This window comes from Arachis hypogaea, chromosome 5 (assembly GCF_003086295.3).
Source record: "Arachis hypogaea cultivar Tifrunner chromosome 5, arahy.Tifrunner.gnm2.J5K5, whole genome shotgun sequence".
Taxonomy (NCBI): domain Eukaryota; kingdom Viridiplantae; phylum Streptophyta; class Magnoliopsida; order Fabales; family Fabaceae; genus Arachis; species Arachis hypogaea.
In genome coordinates this window covers 34,397,572-34,418,790 of record NC_092040.1, presented here as the reverse complement: position 1 = coordinate 34,418,790, position 21,219 = coordinate 34,397,572, and the positions used below count along the sequence as shown (strand labels likewise).

At 40.1% G+C, this 21,219-nt stretch overlaps 2 protein-coding genes and 1 non-coding gene across 3 annotated transcripts; 2 read left to right on the top strand and 1 right to left on the bottom strand.

Moving 5' to 3' along the window:
• Positions 1 to 2,290: 2,290 nt before the first annotated feature.
• Positions 2,291 to 5,064, top strand: LOC112801170 (uncharacterized). The gene has a single exon (XM_025843749.3). The coding sequence runs from the start codon at positions 2,622 to 2,624 to the stop codon at positions 4,524 to 4,526; it is 1,905 nt and encodes a 634-aa protein (XP_025699534.1). The 5' UTR covers positions 2,291 to 2,621; the 3' UTR covers positions 4,527 to 5,064.
• A 1,107-nt stretch (positions 5,065 to 6,171) lies between these two features.
• Positions 6,172 to 9,048, bottom strand: LOC112801169 (F-box protein At1g70590). The gene is made up of 4 exons (XM_025843748.3): positions 8,276 to 9,048; positions 7,453 to 7,586; positions 7,116 to 7,298; positions 6,172 to 6,588 (listed from the first exon to the last, which is right to left on the bottom strand). The coding sequence occupies exons 1-4, from the start codon at positions 8,814 to 8,816 to the stop codon at positions 6,424 to 6,426; spliced, it is 1,023 nt and encodes a 340-aa protein (XP_025699533.1). The 5' UTR covers positions 8,817 to 9,048; the 3' UTR covers positions 6,172 to 6,423.
• Positions 9,049 to 18,430: 9,382 nt separating this feature from the next.
• LOC112804555 (small nucleolar RNA R71) lies at positions 18,431 to 18,538 on the top strand. Its single transcript, XR_003203166.1, has one exon. It is a non-coding gene; the product is annotated as a small nucleolar RNA R71 (small nucleolar RNA).
• The last annotated feature ends 2,681 nt before the right edge of the window (positions 18,539 to 21,219 follow it).

Here is a 21,219-nt window from a genome sequence, read left to right as displayed (position 1 = left end):
GATAGAATCCTTTTGGTTCTCAGTGAGATAATTATCCCACCAACCTTTAAGTTGTCCTGAAAATTCTGACACAATAATATTTGCTATTGGTTCTTCAGAACTTTCATAGGCAGTTTGATAGTTCGTACAAACCATTGTCATATGTTGTAACATGTACATAATGTTGTATTCAATTTTTTCATCTATGTTCCATTCATAGACGTTGTTTGCATTAAAGACATTAAAGCCTAATTCTTTATTTTTCAGAACTAGATCAGGAGCAGTTGTTTGGATATGGTAGTGTGGATGAGGTTTAATAAGACCTTTTTATTTTGTAATGGAGTTGGTCATGATAGGGTTGACTCTGGGTGAATCTAAGTCATCTTCAGAGTCTTGCAACTCTTCATGGATAACATTGATGGATATTTTAGCTGACTGCCTAGTAACTCTTGTGGATGATTATGTGATTTGAGGAGTCTCAGGGATGATCGTTTGGTGGAGGAGATGATCAATTTTGTGTATAAGTTCAGAAGTTTCTGATTCTTGTTTCAAAATAGAATATTTGAGGTTTTGTTTAACTTTCTGACTAATCTTAAAAGGTTTAAATAGTGTACATGGATCTATAGACATGGGTTTATCTGGTATCAGAGCCTAATGGAGAAGTAGGAATATTCTTATTAACATTAGACTAACTCTGATTCACATGAATACTAGTATCTTTTATAATTTTAATGACTGTTTATGCTTCTTTTGTAAATATCGTAAAGCTAATTCCTAGATCTAGAAGTACATGTTGTTTCTTCTTATCATTTATAAGGCGGTAGTAGTAAGATCCGATAATTGGACAGTAAGGCTAACTTGGTTATGTTCCTGTAAATGATAAGAACAAAATACTAAAAATTTCTGGTGGCTATGGATCTAAAAAATTAGGTATTTTCAAAAAAAAAAAAGAGTTAAAATCCAGTTTCAGTGGCTGAGTGCTAGTTTAATGTTAATAGGCATAACCAGTTTTTTTAATGGGAAGGAAAGGGGTTTACTTCCTTATTTTTTATTTTTGGATTTTTTCTAACATAGTGTATCCACTCTTATTTGTGGTTTGTTTTTTGTGATTCTAAGTATTTTTCAGCCTCGGGTCTAAACACTTTCGCTTGTATATGATTTTGTTTGGAATTATCTTTTTGGGCCTTTTTTGAAATAGTAACCTTTGGCCCATTTTGCATGGAGATAGAGGGGGATGCTTCTACATGCATACCAACTTCATTAGGAAGCTCTGTGACATCTTCGTCATTATCACTCAATACATTGAACTTAGAGCCATTATTATCCGAATTATTTCCTTTCATACTTAATACTTCTTCCCTATTCTTAGCATATCCCATTGTACCTGCATTGTTCTTCCCATTTTTCCTTTGTATAGGGAGTCTAACCATCATCCATGGCCCAAAATTTGGTGGATCCTGACTTTCTTTCTTTTGTTGACTCAAATCAACATCTTTCTGATTAGATTGATTAGTTTGGTTATCGACAACACTTTGATTGTTGTTACTACCGTTCTCATCCACGGCGAGATTGGATTCATGGTGGTCTGCAGTGGCTGTTAGAACTTTTATGCATTGATCTGATCAATGACCATATTTTTTACATGAGAAGTAAATTAAATGGAGACTTTCATATTTGATGTTGAGAACATGACCAAAAATCAAGATTCTGAACACTAATTGTTTAGATAAGTCAACTTCAACATAAATTTTAGCAAATCTACTATGAGAATGAATAAAAGTGTTCTTGTTGATTTTTAACATGGTTTCAATGGCGAATTCAATCCGCCATAAGATGCAGTAATTATAAAGTTCAATAGAAAAATTTAGAATCCTAATCCAAGTAGCAATCTTTTTCACAATATTCTCAGTAAAAAAGAAAAAGGATCTCCATCTTTGCACTGTAAGATAATGTCCTGTTATCATATATGGTCCGCCGAACAAGATATGCGAGTAATTTTCTTGCTGTGAGTGAGACTCGAATTTAAAATCTTTAAATAAATATGAAAAGATTATATCATTTAAACTATAGCATCATAAGTCTTATATTTGAGTCTGATATATTTTCTATTCTAATTATCATTAAAACACTCCAAATAAATTCAGAAAAGAAACATTGAATAACGCAATAAAATACGCACGAAAATACAGTCAAATACGTTTTTTTTTTTAATTTTCGTTCAGTTTGCTAAATTATTTATATATTTATTTTATTTAAATAAAAAAAACCCTCTTTTTATATATCAACAAACTTGTAAAATTAAATTAATTGCACTCTGCGCAAAAATCCAGGTTAAGAAATGATGTTACTTGGTGTAGTAGTACACAACATCGTTAAAAAGTCTTGAAGTTGGGACAAGAAAATAAAACGTAAACATAAAAACATGCGCATCAGCACAGAGGCGATAGAACAGCACACTACACAGGAAGAAAGAAAGAGAGAAAAAAAAAAACGCCCAATTCCAATTAACTGACACGCGAGGCGAGACCCGTTTTCCCCCAAACTGGGTCTCTGACTCACCGTAGAGGCGTAGACTCTTCATTCTAACTCTACCACCGCCACCACCACCACCAACCTGACCTCAGTGGCTGCGTCCGTAGGAGATGGCGGCCGTGGCGTCGTCAGAGCAGCAGCAACAGCATCACCAAGAGAAGCGAATCGAGGACGAACTCTCGTACCCGATCATGGTGGCGGAGCGTGTTCGCGCGGCAGCTGACGAGGCTGACTCGTTCAAGACCGAGTGCTCCGAGGTCTGGAAGCAGGTCGACCGTCTCCTCCAGATGCTCCGCTCACTCGTCCGCTTCGCCACCTCCGCCGCCTCCTCCCCAGGTGGTCCCCCTCTCTACGAGCGCCCCGTCCGCCGCGTCGCCAGTGAAGCCTCCAAGAACCTCGACCGCGCTCTCTCCCTGGTCCGCAAGTGCAAGCGCCGCTCCATCCTCCGCCGCGTCGTCACCATCGTCTCCGCCGCAGACTTCCGCAAGGTCCTCTCCTACCTCGAAGCTTCCATCGGCGACATGCGCTGGCTGCTCTCCATCCTCGACGCCGACGGCTCCGCGGCGGCCGCAGGCGGAGGTGGCGGCATCGTCCTCTCACTCCCTCCGATCGCCAGCAACGACCCCATTCTGTCTTGGGTATGGTCTTTCATTGCTAGTGTTCAAATGGGTCAATTGAACGATAGAGTAGAAGCCGCTAATGAACTTGCCTCGCTTGCGAATGATAACGATAGGAACAAGAAGATCATTGTTGAGGAAGGTGGGGTTCCACCTTTGTTGAAGCTCTTGAAAGAGAGTTCTTCGCCCGTTGCGCAAATTGCTGCGGCTAGCGCCTTGTGTAACTTGGCTAATGATTTGGAGAGGGTTAGGGTCATTGTGAGTGAGCTTGGTGTCCCTATTGTTGTGCAGGTTCTTGCTGATTCTCCCATGAAGGTGCAGATACGGGTTGCCCAATTGGTTGCCCGGATGGCCGAGCATGACCCTGTTGCACAGGAGGATTTCGCCCGGGAGAATGCCATTAGGCCTCTTGTTACACTGTTGTCCTTTGATACATTTGTGGATGATTCTATGGGCCAATTGGGCCGTCAGAGCATTCATTCCATTGTTCAGATTAATAGGGAATTGGGGAAGAAGACGGCTATGATGGGTAGGTCTGGTAATCGGCCGTTGACGAATTCTTTCTCGAGTTTTTCACATTCAGAGGGCAGTAGCAGAGGTGGAAATCACAGGAAAGACAGGGAGAATGAGGACCCTGCTGTAAAGCTTCAGCTAAAGGTTAGTTGCGCTGAAGCCTTGTGGATGCTTGCGAGAGGAAGTGTGACCAATAGTAGGAAGATAACCGAAACCAAAGGGATGCTTTGTTTGGCTAAGCTTGTTGAGAAGGAACAGGGGGAGCTGCAGTACAATTGCTTGATGACGATTATGGAGATAACAGCTGCAGCCGAGTCCAATGCTGATCTTCGCCGTGCAGCATTCAAGACTAACTCTCCTGCTGCTAAAGCTGTGGTGGAACAACTCTTGAGGATGATTAAGGAGGTGGACAACCCGTCCTTGCGAATTCCAGCCATAAAGTCAATTGGTTCATTAGCCAGGACATTTCCTGCTAGAGAGACTAGAGTAATCGGTCCCCTGGTAACACAGCTGAGTCATAGAAACACAGATGTTGCGGCTGAAGCAGCCATTGCTCTTAACAAGTTTGCTTGTCCAGATAATTTTCTACATGTGGAGCATTCCAAGGCCATAATTGAATTCAATGGAGTCCCGGCACTAATGAGACTGCTAAGGGCCAATGAAATTACACAGTTGCATGGGTTAATTCTCCTATGCTACCTTGCACTACATGCTGGTAACAGCGAATTGTTAGAACAAGCGAGGGTATTGACGGCTCTGGAGGGTGCAGACAGAGCAGTTATAGCACAGCATCCTGAGTTAAGAGAATTAGTATCCAGAGCATTAATCCACCTCAATCTGTATCATGCAGGGATGAATTCTCAAAGGATAACATATTTGCCTTGACCACAGTCAGGAGCTAGTTTTCAACCCTGTCTATTTATGGGTTCACTGGTATACTCTTTAGTTAGTTTGCATCTGGTCAACTCTTTGGGTAATAAGAGGGGGTTTTAATTTATAGAAACAAAAGCATACTTAAGAAAAATACATTAGTTTTCAAGTTAGTCTCTTATTTTTTTCCCCTTTTGTGCAGAGATTGATTTATATTTTGGATAATTTAACTCTTTTTTATCTTTTGCATATGATTTTTCTGTATATTGTCCATCAAATTTGTTTTTCTCCGTTGCCTTTTATAGTGCAATGTATTAGACTAGGATAAAATTGTTGTGAGGTTTCGATTAGTTTATTGTATGTGGAATGATTCTACTGTCAGAAAGCCTATTCATCACGTAACAGCTTCCTGATCAGTTGTGAGCACATCGCTTGTGGTGTGTTAACTGGAATCTCCTCTATTCATTCATTATTTGGAACTTTATGGTTACAGAAACAACTTAGTTTTTGTCACATAATATTAGAACCAATGAAAATAATAATGCTTTATCAATGCTGCTTGTATGTTACATGGAACTAGTCGTTGAAATTTTATGCAGCAGGCTTGAATTATTGTGGCTTTATTTTCATCGGATATGCTATTACTGGTTTAGACGCCGTGACTTGATTTATATGTAACTTGTTAATGGTGGCTCTTTTTTCCAAGTTTGCAAAGTGCCTTTTCGTGCTTACTAATACTCTGTCTCTTGCTGTTGTTGTGTGGGAGTGGGACGATATTGAGAAAGAAAAGAGAAAGGTTCCAAATTTGGAAGAACTTGTCTGCAAGTAAAAGGCGTTTTGGTTATATTCCCCATGTAAGAGGGCAAGATGTATTGTATTACCTTCAGATATGTGGATTGAACATGAAACGTTTTTTATAAGCAAATTTCCTAACCGCTTATCATTTTATGCAGAGGATCTGAAGCCTGCCTCCTAAAGATTCTTTTCTCGACAATAAAATAATTAAACAAATAAGATACAGTATTCACTTAATTCTTTTATCTCTTTAATTTTAACCAAATGTATGAATATTTTAAGAAAAAAAGTTTAGGAGATAAAGATTATTGTTAATTTGAAAAGCGGGTATACAAAAATAAGTAAGTGACTATATCAAAGACTATGACACGGTTAGGCAGAGTGACCTTCCCTGGCCAACTTATTATTAGCACATGCACTGGCCTCCCCAATATACAAATTTCATGTGTACATGCCAATCTTCAGCCACCAAATCCCTAATGGCTAAAATTAACTAACTATACATGTCCATTGTCGGTGACATGAACGCCTAAAACAAAATTTGAATCACACTTTCAAGTGTCAAATTCTTCAATGCAAAATTACAAGTAGCATTTCCTTCATTTACATCCTTGCCTAGTGAACAACACGCATAAATTTTCTGCATTCAAATCTCTGGCCATTCCAATCTATGCATCAAATGTATGGAACTTTCACGTAATGGTTAGACTCCTAATTACATACCGAGAAGAGCAGAAGTGTAAATGTTGACTACAACATTATAATGCTTCTATATAAGATTCAGGTCAATATGAAACTGCAATCTTCCATGACAGCCTATACATAACACCACCCATCAGAGTATACGCAGACATGTGAAACTGAATTTTGACAAGTTCAACGTGTGAAAATAAATTATTCCATTTTTAATTTTACATCTTGATATACTGATATAGTATGCTTTGTACGTGCCAGAGCACTAGCTAGGAAGTTATCTATTATACATGGGAAGAACACTTATGTTTGGGATTAGTAGGCATAGCTTGCTGCTTGCTCAGCTACAGCTTTCTTTGTTCTTATGCTTTAGAATGTCTCTGTTGATTTTACACTTAAAGGGGTTGACTGCTGCCGATTTGACTTATTTTGATGGCAGAGCACGCCAACTGTCAGCGAGATGCATGGCATGATCACGTGAAGCTGCTGAAAGCCGGTGTAAAGCTTCATTCTTGACATGAGAAGCACCTCTTTCACCAGCCCGAGTAGCAAGTTCCAAGTATACCACAGCTTTCATCATGTCTCCCTCCTGTACACATGTAAAACCTATATCAGGGATTTTAATCAAAATATTATCCACCTTAGACTCAATGGAATCCTCTAGTTTCAATTATCAATTACCATAAGGCTTAAGAATATCTTAGTCCTTGCTGCAATAGTATAAATAAATTCCAAATGGGAATGGAATCAACAACAACAAAGCTATCTCCCTCTAATTTGGGGTTCGCTATAATAATAATGTCAACAAATTTCAGAACCAAGGCAAATGACTCTCAGACAGAAATTTGGTGTGGGTGTGCGCGTGTGTCTCCACATATGATACACTTGTAAACTAGCTGAACTAAGGCTAGGACAGAGAGATCAATAAAACAAAGTAATGCATTTGATTTCCGGAAAAAGTAAAGGTGATGAAGAAGTCAATATAATATAAAGAAACACCTAGCTGACAATTAACAAGCTTCTAGAACTAGTAAGTATGGAAAAATACCAGACTCAAAATTAACAAGCTTCCACGCTAAAAATGCAAAAGAGTGGTATCAAGAGGTTAGGACTTACCGAGAAGAGAGCCAGTCCATGCTCATACTGAGCTTTACTGTGACCACTATCTGCAGCCCGCTTCATCCATTTTCTTGCCAATTGATTACTGTGTGTCAAGCCATCCCCAAAAGAGTAGCATAAGGAGATATTATACATTGCACGCACATACCCTCCTTCTGCAGCTTTCAGATACCATCTTGCCTGTTTCAAGGAAAACAAGTTAAAAGCAAAGATCATATAATATATCATGATGGCGATGGATCTTAAAAATAGCTGAAACTATAAACTAATTGTCAAACATAGATCCAACTGAAAATGGAAAAATACACAGATAAGAAAAGGATAGAGCACCCACAGCTTCTTTCATATTGCTCTTGGTCCCACAACTTCGATGCAGAGTGAGTGCAAGTTGGTACTGGGCACGAGCATTCCCACCAACGGAGGCTTTCCGCAACCATTTTATAGCTTCCTCAGTTTTTGGAGGTTCAGCTGTATAGCAAAGGGTACAACAACGTCAGAAAACTAACCATCAACAAAACTATATTTTGGCCATCTAAAGATAATATATATTACAACAATAATACACATGCAGGCATAAAGAGTAACTCTCACTCCTAAACACCACCAAACAACAGAAGAATAACTCCTAAGCCTAGATTTCATTTTTCAAGCTAACACTCACAGAATTTATTCCTAGCCACCATCCATCTTGACAGAGCGCCATGAATACCACATAACATAAACTTTTTGGTCAAAAGTCGAAACCACGGGTATAGAGGAAATCCAGTTCGAACTGAAGAGAACCTCTTGGGCAGCAAAACTCTCCATTCCAAGTTTTAACATAGCTACATATCTGACCAGGGCTTGAACAGTTGAACCAAATACCTTTTGGTCAAGCAAACAAAGGAACCTGTGAGCTGAATTAAGTATTCATTGGTTTGTTCCACAGCGAAAGCCTAAAATGACAATGATAATGTACCCAAGTCCAGAAACAATGCGATTCCCAACCTTCCCGCGTTTATTCCCGTGTTCTTTCTGTTTCTGGTGTACTCTAAGCCATTGAATATGAACTAATCTAGTTTGACCTAAAGTCAACACACTATGAACAGCACAAATATGCTTTATCCAATATCCACAATTAGAAACTCAACCTTGAAATTAGTTTAGAAAATAAATACCTTGCAAATACGAAATCCCTAAATTGCACTGTGCGGCATGGTTTCCGAGCTCCGCAGATTTCAGGAACAAATCGAGGGCTCTCTGCTTCTCCCCTCTCTCCCAATACATGAGCCCGGCGTCCACCATGGCGAGTGCAGACCCACGCGCCGCCGCCTTCTCGAACGACTCCAGTGCCTTTTCTGCGTTCTGTTTCACCCGTGGGCTCCCGTGCTTGAACTTCTTCCCCCACCGGAGCAGCATCATCGCCTCTCTCAGCGGCCGCAACGCCTCCCACCACGACCGGCACACCACCGACGCCGCCTTCAGCGTTGGGTCATCGAACGACGCCGCTATCTTCGCCATCACGTCGTACGGTAGCGCCGAGAAGCCAGCGCCGACGTCGGAAGGTGCAGCCGGTAAGGGAGGAGGGTGGCTGTGGGAGCAGCGACGAACAAAACGAGTGTGTTTCGCGGCCGAGGAAGAGGACGGGGTATCGGTTGGGAAGGGGAAAGAGGAGAAGGGTGAGGAAGAGGAGGCGCGTGGCCATGTTCGGTGCTTCATTATGCTCCGGCACCGTGGCGGTGGTGCTAGTGTTAGAGAACGTGTGGCGTGTGGTTTCGTTCAGAAGTGTAAGACACTGAGACGACGTCGCTGTGTTGGGTTTTGGTGAGGCATTTTCATTTCTTTATTTTCATTTTCAATTTCAATTTTGCCTTCGCATCAAAGTCAGCTATGACATGACTTGTAAAATTGATTAATTCATGATAAGTAATCGCATCGCATCCATTTGTCTATCTTCATAGTTAATACTTAATACTTAATACTTAAATGGTCGAAATTTTTTAAATAATTTAATAAATTTGATTAAATTATTATTTAATAATTTTTTTGTTATTAATTTCTTACATGTGAATTTTTACTTTTGTTTATTTACGACAAATACAATGTCTTTCTAATAAAACAGAGGATAAAATGTTTTTAATGATTTATTATTATAATTAAAATAAAATAATTTTATTTAATTTTAATCTTACGAAACTCATTATATTTATTTATTTTTATTAAAACGATTTTTAAAATATTTAAATGCACCATCATCAATTCATATTAGGAGTCATACCAAGTATACACTATATACTGAATATCAAAAGTAATTTTTATTTATAAAGATAAGATACTAAAATATAGATATAGAGATATAAAAATATAAAATTATATTTAATAGATGAGATACAAATAAAAATATTATATTTTAAAATATTAAATTAGTGTATTTTATAAAACTAAATAGAAATATAATTTATTTTTTATTTTTTATTATTATTATTATCAATTTTTTATAATTATATTTTTTATTATTTTATTTTTTATTTTAAATTTTGTGTAAAATAAAAAATAAAAATAAATTAAATTGTGTATGATTTATTATTTATTTTATTTTATATTCAATTTACCACTAACAAAATATAAAAATATTAATTTTTATATTTTTATTTTTTATATTTTAATTTTAGTATCTTATTTTATCATATTCTCAAAATAAAAAACAAACTAAAATATCAGTTAAACTCTCACTATAATAATTAATTACGCATTAATATTCATGGTTATAAAAGTGAAAGATTAATTTGTCTAAAATTTACAAACTAAACTAAATCTTATTAAAAAGAGAACTATGATAAATCACATGATAATATTTTGATGGAGAAATTATTGTTCTGTACCTCGTCGTTTTTATATATTTATATGAAAAAGTAAATATTTATTATAAAAAAAATAAACATATATAATTGTTTATATTTTGATCTAATATTATGACTCAGGTCCAAACACACCAAAAGATCTAATCTAAAGATTGGTCTTTGCTACCCATCGACCTCCTCAGAAGAGGTCGGATTCGACACAGACTCTATCACAAAGAAGTCGGGTTCGAAGGATAGCTGGCAGATAACACTTATTCAAATAAGTAACTGCCCCTAAAATCTCTCAACCCACTTCCAAGAGCCATATCTCAACTACCCTAAGATTAAGGGACGGTTATCCACCCTGAAAAGTGGAACTACTCCAACAGTGGTTATTGGATCACCACTATAAATACACTGACACCTCTCAGATATCTCTAAGTTCTAATACTCTCAAAATCGGCTTAACCCCTTGCCGACTTAGGCATCGAAGTGTCTTTGCAGGTACCACCCCCTATTCTCTCATATACACAAATCGGACGGAAACTCCCAAATGCAAACCAAGTCGGAGACCACCTTCCAAAGACGCTTGGGCTAATTCTTCCAGCCCAATCCGCAATTCTCAAGTTACCCACATAACATTGGCGCCATTGCCGGGGACCTGGGAGATCAACCGATAATGGCGGACGACCTGAACGAGGATGGAAACACATCGTCCGATTCTGAGTAAGAGAATCAAGACCCTGGTAATAACAACAGAGCCATAGTCACTTACCAAGGGGTGACCAACCAGCACAGAGAAGGCCCCTCCGGAGTAAAAGACCCAAAGGGGACCCCCTCTGAAGGACACGAATCCGGAAAGGAGGGACAATCCCATGCATTCGATCTAATGGGATTGTTCCACGGCCACCAGGGACGGCAGGAACAGCTAGAGCAAGAACTGGAGCGACAGCAAGAGGCGGAGAGAAACTTGAGAAGGGTAGTCGAGCGACGAAAAGAGCTTGAAGAAAAGCTCTTGAGATTAGAATCCGCTCTCCAAGGTCATAACTCTCGCAGTGACCGAGAAGACTCTCCCTTGGGAGGGGAAAACCCGTTCTGTGAGGACATAATGAGGGCAAAAGTTCCAAGGAACTTCAAAAACCCCGATATGTACCTATATGACGGGACTACTGATCCAAAGCATCACCTGAGCAATTTTAAAAGTCAGATGTACCTAGCCGACGCCTTTGACGCTACTCGCTGCAAAGCTCTTCTGACAACTCTGACAAAAGCAGCAATGAAGTGGTTCGATAGCCTCACCCCAAGGTCGGTCACCAGCTTTGATGACCTTTCGCGTAAGTTCCTTATGCGATTTTCAATCCAAAAGGATAAAGTGAAGCACGCACCGAGTCTCCTAAGAGTGAAACAGGAGATCGGAGAACCTTTGAGGGACTACATAGAAAGATTCAACAAAGCGTGCCTAGAAATTCAAGACCTGCCCACAGAGGCAGTGATCATGGGCCTAGTAAATGGACTGCAAGAGGGCCCTTTTTCCCAGTCCATTTCGAAAAGGCATCCGAATTCTTTGAGTGATGTACAGGAAAGAGAGGAAAAGTACATCAACATAGAGGAAAACGCCAGGCTGCGAGAACCAAGCTGGCGACCTGGGCACTCACACTTATCAAGGGAGAAGGAGAGAGAGCCTAAGAAAAAAGAAGAAGTCGGGTCCGAAAGGCTCAGGAGATATCACTCTTATACTTCTCTACAAGTTTCCCTAGTCAACATCTACAGGAAAATTTGTCACACTGAAAGGCTACCTCCCCCTAGACCCATCAAGAACAAGAAAGGGGGAAGTCGTAGCGAGTACTGTGAGTACTATACGCTATCTGGGCACTCAACAAATGATTGTTACGACCTGAAAAATATGATGGAAAAGTTGGCTAGAGAAGGTTGGCTTGACAAATATCTCATGGAAAGGTCGGACCATAATGGCAAGAGAAAGCGAGATGAAGAGGATCGAAGAGATCCACCGCCACAGACCCTGGAAAGGCACACACATATAATCTCAGGGGATTTGCTAGGGGAGGTCTCACAAAGTCATCTCGCAAGAGGCACCTGAAGGAAGTCTACCAGGTCGGGGGCAAATTGCCCGACCTCCCAACTATCTCTTTCACCAAAGAAGATGGGCAGGGCATTGGTGCGCGAAATTGTGAACAATACTTTTTCACAACTCTCATAATCCCCGGTCATGAACCCCAAAAACTTGGTGGCTCAATACCATGGCATTACACAACTTCGCACAACTAACCAGCAAGTGCACTGGGTCGTCCAAGTAATAAACCTTACGCGAGTAAGGGTCGATCCCACGGAGATTGTTAGTATTGAAGCAAGCTATGGTCATCTTGTAAATCTTAGTCAGGCAAACTCAAATGGATATGGTGATGAACGAAAATAAACACAAAGGTAAAGATAGAGATACTTATGTAATTCATTGGTAGGAACTTCAGATAAGCGCATGAAGATGCCTTCCCTTCCGTCTCTCTGCTTTCCTACTGTCTTCATCCAATCCTTCTTATTCCTTTCCATGGCAAGCTTAAGCAAGGGTTTCACCGTTGTCAGTGGCTACCTCCCATCCTCTCAGTGAAAGCGATTGCATATGCTCTGTCACAGCATAGCGGAATTCATCTGTCGGTTCTCAATCAGGCCGGAATAGAATCCAGTGATTCTTTTGCGTCTGTCACTAACGCCCCGCCCTCAGGAGTTTGAAGCACGTCACAGTCATTCAATCATTGAATCCTACTCAGAATACCACAGACAAGGTTAGACCTTCCGGATTCTCTTGAATGCTGCCATCAGTTCTCGCCTATACCACGAAGACTCTGATCTCACGGAATGGTTGGCTCGTTTGTCAGACGAGCACTCGGTTGTCAGGCGATCAACCATGCATCGTGCAATCAGGAATCCAAGAGATATTCACTAGAGCCTTGATCGCTTGTAGAACAAGAGTGGTTGTCAGTCACCTTGTTCATGGGTGAGAATGATGATGAGTGTCACGGATCATCACATTCATCAAGTTGAAGAACAAGTGATATCTTGGATAAAGAACAAGCGGAATTGAATGGAAGAACAATAGTAATTGCATTAATACTCGAGGTACAGCAGAGCTCCACACCTTAATCTATGGTGTGTAGAAGCTCCACCGTTGAAAATACATAAGAACAAGGTCTAGGCATGGCCGAATGGCCAGCCTCCCAAAGTGATCAAAAGATCTAAAGAAAAAGGTTCCAAAGATCAAAAGATTATAATACAATAGTCAAAGGTCCTACTTATAGAAAACTAGTAGCCTAAGGTGTACAGGAATGAGTAAATGACATAAAAATCCTCTTCCGGGCCCACTTGGTGTGTGCTTGGGCTGAGCAATGAAGCATTTTTCGTGCAGAGACACTTCTTGGAGTTAAACGCCAGCTTTAGTGCCAGTTTGGGCGTTTAACTCCCATTTGGGTGCCAGTTCCAGCGTTTAACGCTGGGATTTCTGAGGGTGACTTTGAACGCCGGTTTGGGCTATCAAATCTTGGGCAAAGTATGGACTATCATATATTGCTGGAAAGCCCAGGATGTCTACTTTCCAACGCCGTTGAGAGCGCGCCAATTGGGCTTCTGTAGCTCCAGAAAATCTACTTCGAGTGCAGGGAGGTCAGAATCCAACAGCATCTGCAGTCCTTTTTGGTCTCTGAATCAGATTTTTGCTCAGGTCCCTCAATTTCAGCCAGAAAATACCTGAAATCACAGAAAAACACACAAACTCATAGTAAAGTCCAGAAAAGTGAATTTTAACTAAAAACTAATAAAAATATACTAAAAACTAACTAGATCATACTAAAAACATACTAAAAACAATGCCAAAAAGTATACAAATTATCCGCTCATCACAACACCAAACTTAAATTGTTGCTTGTCCCCAAGCAACTGAAAATCAAAGAAGAGAATATGCAATGAATTCCAAAAACATCTATGAAGATCAGTATTAATTAGATGAGCGGGGCTTTTAGCTTTTTGCCTCTGAATAGTTTTGGCATCTCACTCTATCCTTTGAAATTCAGAATGGTTGGCTTCTTTAGGAACTCAGAGTCCAGATAGTGTTAATGATTCTCCTAGTAAAGTATGATGATTCTTGAACAAAGCTACTTATTGAGTCTTGGCTGTGGCCCAAAGCACTCTGTCTTCCAGTATTACCACCGGATACAAACATGCCACAGACACATAATTGGGTGAACCTTTTCAGATTGTGACTCAGCTTTGCTAAAGTCCCCAATTAGAGGTGTCCAGGGTTCTTAAGCACACTCTTATTTGCCTTGGATCACAACTCTTATTTCTCTATAATTTTTTTCGTTTTCTTTTCTTTCTTTTTTTTTTCGAAATTTTTTTTTTTGAATAGAAATGCTTTTTTTTTTGCTTCAAGAATCATTTTAATGATTTTTCATATCCTCAGTAACATGTCTCCTTTTTCATCATTCTTTCAAGAGCCAACATTCATGAACCACAAATTCAAAAGACATATGCACTGTTTAAGCATACATTCAGAGAACAAAAATATTGCCACCACATCAAAATAATTAAACTGTTATAAAATTCAAAATTCATGCAATTCTTTCCTTTTTCAATTAAGCACATTTTTATTTAAGAAAGGTGATGGATTCATAGGACATTCATAACTTTAAGGCATAGACACTAAGACACTAATGATCACAAGACACAAACATGGATAAACATAAGCATAAAATTCGAAAAACAGAAGAATAAAGAACAAGGAAATCAAGGAACGGGTCCACCTTAGTGATGGCGGCTCTTTCTTGCTCTTGAAGATCCTATGGAGTGCTTGAGCTCCTCAATGTCTCTTCCTTGTCTTTGTTGCTCCTCCCTCATGATTCTTTGATCTTCTCTAATCTCATGAAGGATGATGGAGTGTTCTTGATGCTCCACCCTTAGTTGTCCCATGTTGGAACTCAACTCTCCTAGGGAGGTATTTAATTGCTCCCAATAGTTTTGTGGAGGAAAGTGCATTCCTTGAGGAATCTCAGGGATCTCATGATGAGTGGGATCTCTTGTGTGCTCCATCCTTTTTTTAGTGATGGGCTTGTCCTCCTCAATGGGGGTGTCTCCCTCTATGTCAACTCCCACTGAATAACAGAGGTGACAAATGAGATGAGGAAAGGCTAACCTTGCCAAGGTAGAGGACTTGTCCGCCACCTTATAGAGTTCTTGGGCTATAACCTCATGAACCTCTATTTCTTCTCCAATCATGATGCTATGGATCATGATAGCCCGGTCTATGGTAACTTCGGACCGGTTGCTAGTGGGAATGATTGAGCGTTGGATGAACTCCAACCATCCTCTAGCCACGGGTTTGAGGTTATGCCTTCTCAATTGAACCGGCTTTCCTCTTGAATCTCTCTTTCATTGGGCGCCCTCTTCACATATGACTGTGAGGACTTGGTCCAACCTTTGATCAAAGTTGACCCTTCTAGTGTAAGGATGTTCATCTCCTTGCATCATAGGCAAGTTGAACGCCACCCTCACACTTTCCGGACTAAAATCCAAGTATTTCCCCCGAACCATAGTAAGATAATTCTTGGGATTCGGGTTCACACTTTGGTCATGGTTCTTGGTGATCCATGCATTGGCATAGAACTCTTGAACCATCAAGATTCCGACTTGTTGAATGGGGTTGGTAAGAACTTCCCAACCTCTTCTTCGGATCTCATGTCGGATCTCCGGATATTCACCCTTTTTGAGTGAAAAAGGGACCTCGGGGATCACCTTCTTCAAGGCCACAACTTCATAGAAATGGTCTTGATGCACCCTTGAGATGAATCTCTCCATCTCCCATGACTCGGAGGTGGAAGCTTTTGCCTTCCCTTTCCTCTTTCTAGAGGTTTCTCCGGCCTTGGATGCCATAAATGGTTATGGAAAAACTAAAAGCAATGCTTTTACCACACCAAACTTAAAATGTTTGCTCGTCCTCGAGCAAAAGAAGAAAGAAGAGAGTAGAAGAAGAAGAAATGGAGGAGATGGAGAGGGCTTTGTGTTCGGCCAAAAGGGAGAAGAAGTAGTGTTTAAGGTGTGTGAAAATGAAGGAGTGAAGGAGGGTTTATATAGGAGAGGGGGAGAGAGATGTTCGGCCATTTGAGGGTGGGTTTGGGTGGGAAAGTGGTTTGAATTTGAATGGTGAGGTAGGTGGGGTTTTATGAAGGATGGATGTGAGTGGTGAAGAGAAAGATGGGATTTGATAGGTGAGGGGTTTTTGGGGAAGAGGTGTTGAGGTGATTGGTGAAGAAGAGAGAGAGTGGTAGGGTAGGTGGGGATCCTGTGGGGTCCACAGATCCTGAGGTGTCAAGGAAAAGTCATCCCTGCACCAAATGGCATTCAAAATCACGTTTTGTGCCATTTCTGGCGTTAAACGCCGGGCTGGTGCCCCGTTCTGGCGTTTAACGCCAGCATCTTGCCCCTTTCTGGCGTTTAACGCCAGTCTGGTGCCCCTTTCTGGCGTTAAACGCCCAGAATGGTGCCAGACTGGGCGTTAAACGCCCAACTGCTAGCCTCACTGGCGTTTAAACGCCAGTGAGTTCTTCCTCCAGGGTGTGCTATTTTTCTTCCTGTTTTTCATTCTGTTTTTGCTTTTTTCATTGTTTTTGTGACTTCTTATGATCATCAACCTACAAAAAAGATAAAATAACAAAAGAAAATAGTTAATTATAAAACATTGGGTTGCCTCCCAACAAGCGCTTCTTTATTGTCACTAGCTTGACAGAGGACTCTCATGGAGCCTCAGAAATGCTCAGAACCGTGTTGGAACCTCCCAACACCAAACTTAGAGTTTGAATGTGGGGGTTCAACACCAAACTTAGAGTTTGGTTGTGGCCTCTCAACACCAAACTTAGAGTTTGACTGTGGGGGCTCTGTTTGGCTCTGTTTTGAGAGAAGCTCTTCATGCTTCCTCTCCATGATGACAGAGGGATATCCTTGGGCTTTAAACACCAAGGATTCTTCATTCACTTGAATGATCAACTCTCCTTTATCAACATCAATCACAGCCTTTGCTGTGGCTAGGAAGGGTCTGCCAAGGATGATGGATTCATCCATGCACTTCCCAGTCTCTAGGACTATGAAATCAGTAGGGATGTAATGGTTTTCAACTTTAACCAGAACACCCTCTACAAGTCCATGGGCTTGTTTTCTTGAGTTGTCTGCCATCTCAAGTGAGATTTTTGCAGTTTGCACCTCAGAGATCCCTAACTTCTCCATTACAGAGAGGGGCATGAGGTTTACACTTGACCCTAAGTCACACAAGGCCTTCTTGAAGGTCATGGTGCCTATGGTACAAGGTAATGAAAACTTCCCAGGGTCCTGTCTCTTTTGAGGCAGTTTCTGCCTAGACAAGTCATCCAATTCTATGGTGAGCAAAGGAGGTTCATCCTCCCAAGTCTCATTTCCAAATAACTTGTCATTTAGCTTCATGATTGCTCCAAGGTATTTAGCAACTTGCTCTTCAGTGACATACTCATCCTCTTCAGAGGAAGAATACTCATCAGAGCTCATGAATGGCAGGAGTAAGTCCAATGGAATCTCTATGGTCTCAGTTTGAGCCTCAGATTCCCATGGCTCCTCATTGGGGAACTCATTGGAGGCCAGTGGACGTCCAGTGAGGTCTTCCTCAGTGGCGTTCACTACCTCTTCTTCCTCCCAGAATTCGGCCATGTTGATGGCCTTGCACTCTCCTTTTGGATTTTCTTCAGTATTGCTTGGGAGAGTACTAGGAGGGAGTTCAGTAATTTTCTTGCTCAGCTGACCCACTTGTCCTTCCAAATTTCTGATGGAGGACCTTGTTTCAGTCATGAAACTTTGAGTGGTTTTGATCAGATCAGAGACCATGGTTGCTAAGTCAGAGGTATTCTGCTTAGAGCTCTCTGTCTGTTGCTGAGAAGATGATGGAAAAGGTTTGCTATTGCTAAACCTGTTTCTTCCACCATTATTGTTATTGAAACCTTGTTGAGGTCTCTGTTGATCCTTCCATGAAAGACTTGGATGATTCCTCCATGAAGGATTGTAGGTGTTTCCATAGGATTCTCCCATGTAATTCACCTCTTCTATTGAAGGGTTCTCAGGATCATAAGCTTCTTCCTCAGATGAAGCCTCCTTAGTACTGCTTGGTGCATTTTGCATTCCAGACAGACTTTGAGAAATCATATTGACTTGTTGGGTCAATATTTTATTCTGAGCCAATATGGCATTCAGAGTGTCAATCTCAAGAACTCCTTTCTTCTGACTAGTCCCATTGTTCACAGGATTTCTTTCAGAAGTGTACATGAATTGGTTATTTGCAACCATTTCAATCAGTTCTTGAGCTTCAGTAGGCGTCTTCTTCAAATGAAGAGAGCCTCCAGAAGAGCTATCCAAAGACATCTTGGACAGTTCAGAGAGACCATCATAGAAAATACCTATGATGCTCCATTCAGAAAGCATATCAGTGGGACACTTTCTGATCAATTGTTTGTATCTTTCCCAAGCTTCATAGAGGGATTCTCCTTCCTTCTGTCTGAAGGTTTGGACTTCCACTCTAAGCTTACTCAATTTTTGAGGTGGAAAGAACTTTGCCAAGAAGGCATTGACTAGCTTTTCCCAAGAGTCCAGGCTTTCTTTAGGTTGAGAATCCAACCATGTTCTAGCTCTGTCTCTTACAGCAAAAGGGAATAGCATCAGTCTGTAGACCTCAGGGTCAACCCCATTAGTCTTGACTGTGTCACAGATTTGCAAGAACTCAGCTAAAAACTGATGAGGATCTTCCAATGGAAGTCCATGGAACTTGCAATTTTGTTGCATTAGAGAAACTAATTGAGGCTTAAGCTCAAAGTTGTTTGATCCAATGGCAGGGATAGAGATGCTTCTCCCATAGAAGTCGGGAGTAGGTGCAGTAAAGTCACCCAGCACCTTCCTTGCATTGTTGGCATTGTTGTTGTTTTCGGCTGCCATGTGTTCTTCTTCCTTGAAGAATTCGTTTAGGTCCTCTACAAAGAGTTGTGCCTTAGCTTCTCTTAGCTTTCATTTCAAGGTCCTTTCAGGTTCAGGATCAGCCTCAACAAGAATGCCTTTGTCTTTGCTCCTGCTCATAAGAAATAGAAGGGAACAAGAAAATGTGGAATCCTCTATGTCACAGTATAGAGATTCCTTTAGGTGTCAGAGGAAAAGAAGAGTAGAAGACAGAAGTGGAAAATTCGAACTTAACAAAGGAGATGGAGTTCGAATTTTGCATTAAGGGATAGTGTTAGTCCATAAATAGAAGGATGTGAGAAGGAGGGAAGTAATTTTCGAAAATTACGTGAAAAAATTTTGAAAACATTTTTGAAAAACATTACTTAATTTTCGAAAATGAAAATGGAGAAGAAATCAAGTGATTTTTGAAAAAGATTTTGAAATTAGAAATCAAAAAGATTTGATTGAAAACTATTTTGAAAAAGATGTGGTTAAGAAGATATGATTGATTTAAAAAAAAAATGTGATTGAGAAGATATGATTTGAAAAACATTTTAAAAAGATTTGATTTGAAAATTAAAAACTTGACTAACAAAAGAAAATATGATTCAAACATTAAACCTTTCTCAACAGAAAAGGTAACATACTTGAAATGTTGAATCAAATCATTGATTGATAGTAAGTATCTTAAAAAAATGGAAAGAAATTGGTTTTGAAGAAGATTTGATTGAAAAATTGATTTGAAAAAGATTTGATTTTGAAAAGATTTTGAAAACTTAAAAAAAAAATTTTGATTTGAAAACAAAATCTTCCCTTCTAGCCATCCTGGCGTTAAACGCCCAGAATGGTATCCATTCTGGCGTTTAACGCCCAAAATGCTACCCTTTTAGGCGTTAAACGCCCAACCAGGTACCCTGGCTGGCGTTTAAACGCCAGTCTGTCCTTCTTCACTGGGCGTTTTGAACGCCCAGCTTTTTCTGTGCAATTCCTCTGCTGTATGTTCTGAATCTTCAATTCTCTGTATTATTGACTTGAAAAGACACAAATTAAAAATATTTTTGGATTTTTAATAATAAGGACAAATCAAAATGCAACAAGAATCAAATAACAATGCATGCAAGACACCAAACTTAGCAGTTTGTATACTACTGACACTAACAAAATGAAGATGCATATGAGACACACAAAACAATCAAGTCAATTGAATTCAAAGATCAGAGCAAGTAAATCATCAAGAACATCTTGAAGATCACCAAGATACATGAATGAATACATGCAATTGACACCAAACTTATGATGAGACACTAGACTCAAACAAGAAATATTTTTGGATTTTATGATTTTTTTAATTTTTTTTGTGTTTTTCGAAAATCAAGTGGAAAAAGGTATCAAAATTCTTAATGAGAATTCCAGGAATCAGTGCAATGCTAGTCTAAGACTCCGGTCCAGGAATTAGACATGGCTTCACAGCCAGCCAAGCCTTCAAAGAAAGCTTCGGTCCAAAACACTAGACATGGCCAAAGGCCAGCCAAGCCTTAGCAGATCATTGCTCCAAAAGCAAGATTGATAAAAATCAACAAGCTTTTGTGGTGATAAGTTGAAACCTCGGTCCAATGAAATTAGACATGGCTTCTCAGCCAGCCAGATTTCAACAAATCATCATGAAACTCTAGAACTCATCTTCAAGAATTTCGAAAAAAAATAAATACCTAATCTAAGCAGCAAGATGAACCGTCAGTTGTCCAAACTTGAACAATCCCTGGCAATAACGCCAAAAACTTGGTGTTGTTGCCGGATCTTGGCACTGATGTTACCAAAAGCTTGCTCAAAACTTGAACAATCCCCGGCAACGGCGCCAAAAACTTGGTGCGCGAAATTGTGAACAATACTTTTTCACAACTCTCATAATCCCCGGTCATGAACCCCAAAAACTTGGTGGCTCAATACCATGGCATTACACAACTTCGCACAACTAACCAGCAAGTGCACTGGGTCGTCCAAGTAATAAACCTTACGCGAGTAAGGGTCGATCCCACGGAGATTGTTAGTATTGAAGCAAGCTATGGTCATCTTGTAAATCTTAGTCAGGCAAACTCAAATGGATATGGTGATGAACGAAAATAAACACAAAGGTAAAGATAGAGATACTTATGTAATTCATTGGTAGGAACTTCAGATAAGCGCATGAAGATGCCTTCCCTTCCGTCTCTCTGCTTTCCTACTGTCTTCATCCAATCCTTCTTATTCCTTTCCATGGCAAGCTTAAGCAAGGGTTT

Excerpts from the sequence above, each read along its gene's own strand:
- LOC112801170 (XM_025843749.3), top strand. The coding sequence starts at position 2,622 with ATGGCGGCCGTGGCGTCGTCAGAGCAGCAGCAACAGCATCACCAAGAG.
- LOC112801169 (XM_025843748.3), bottom strand. The coding sequence starts at position 8,816 with ATGAAGCACCGAACATGGCCACGCGCCTCCTCTTCCTCACCCTTCTCC. Across the intron at positions 7,299-7,452 it reads AGAGCAATATGAAAGAAGCT|GCAAGATGGTATCTGAAAGC; the intron begins GTGGGTGCTCTA and ends TCCTTGAAACAG. Across the intron at positions 6,589-7,115 it reads ATGGACTGGCTCTCTTCTCG|GAGGGAGACATGATGAAAGC; the intron begins GTAAGTCCTAAC and ends ACATGTGTACAG.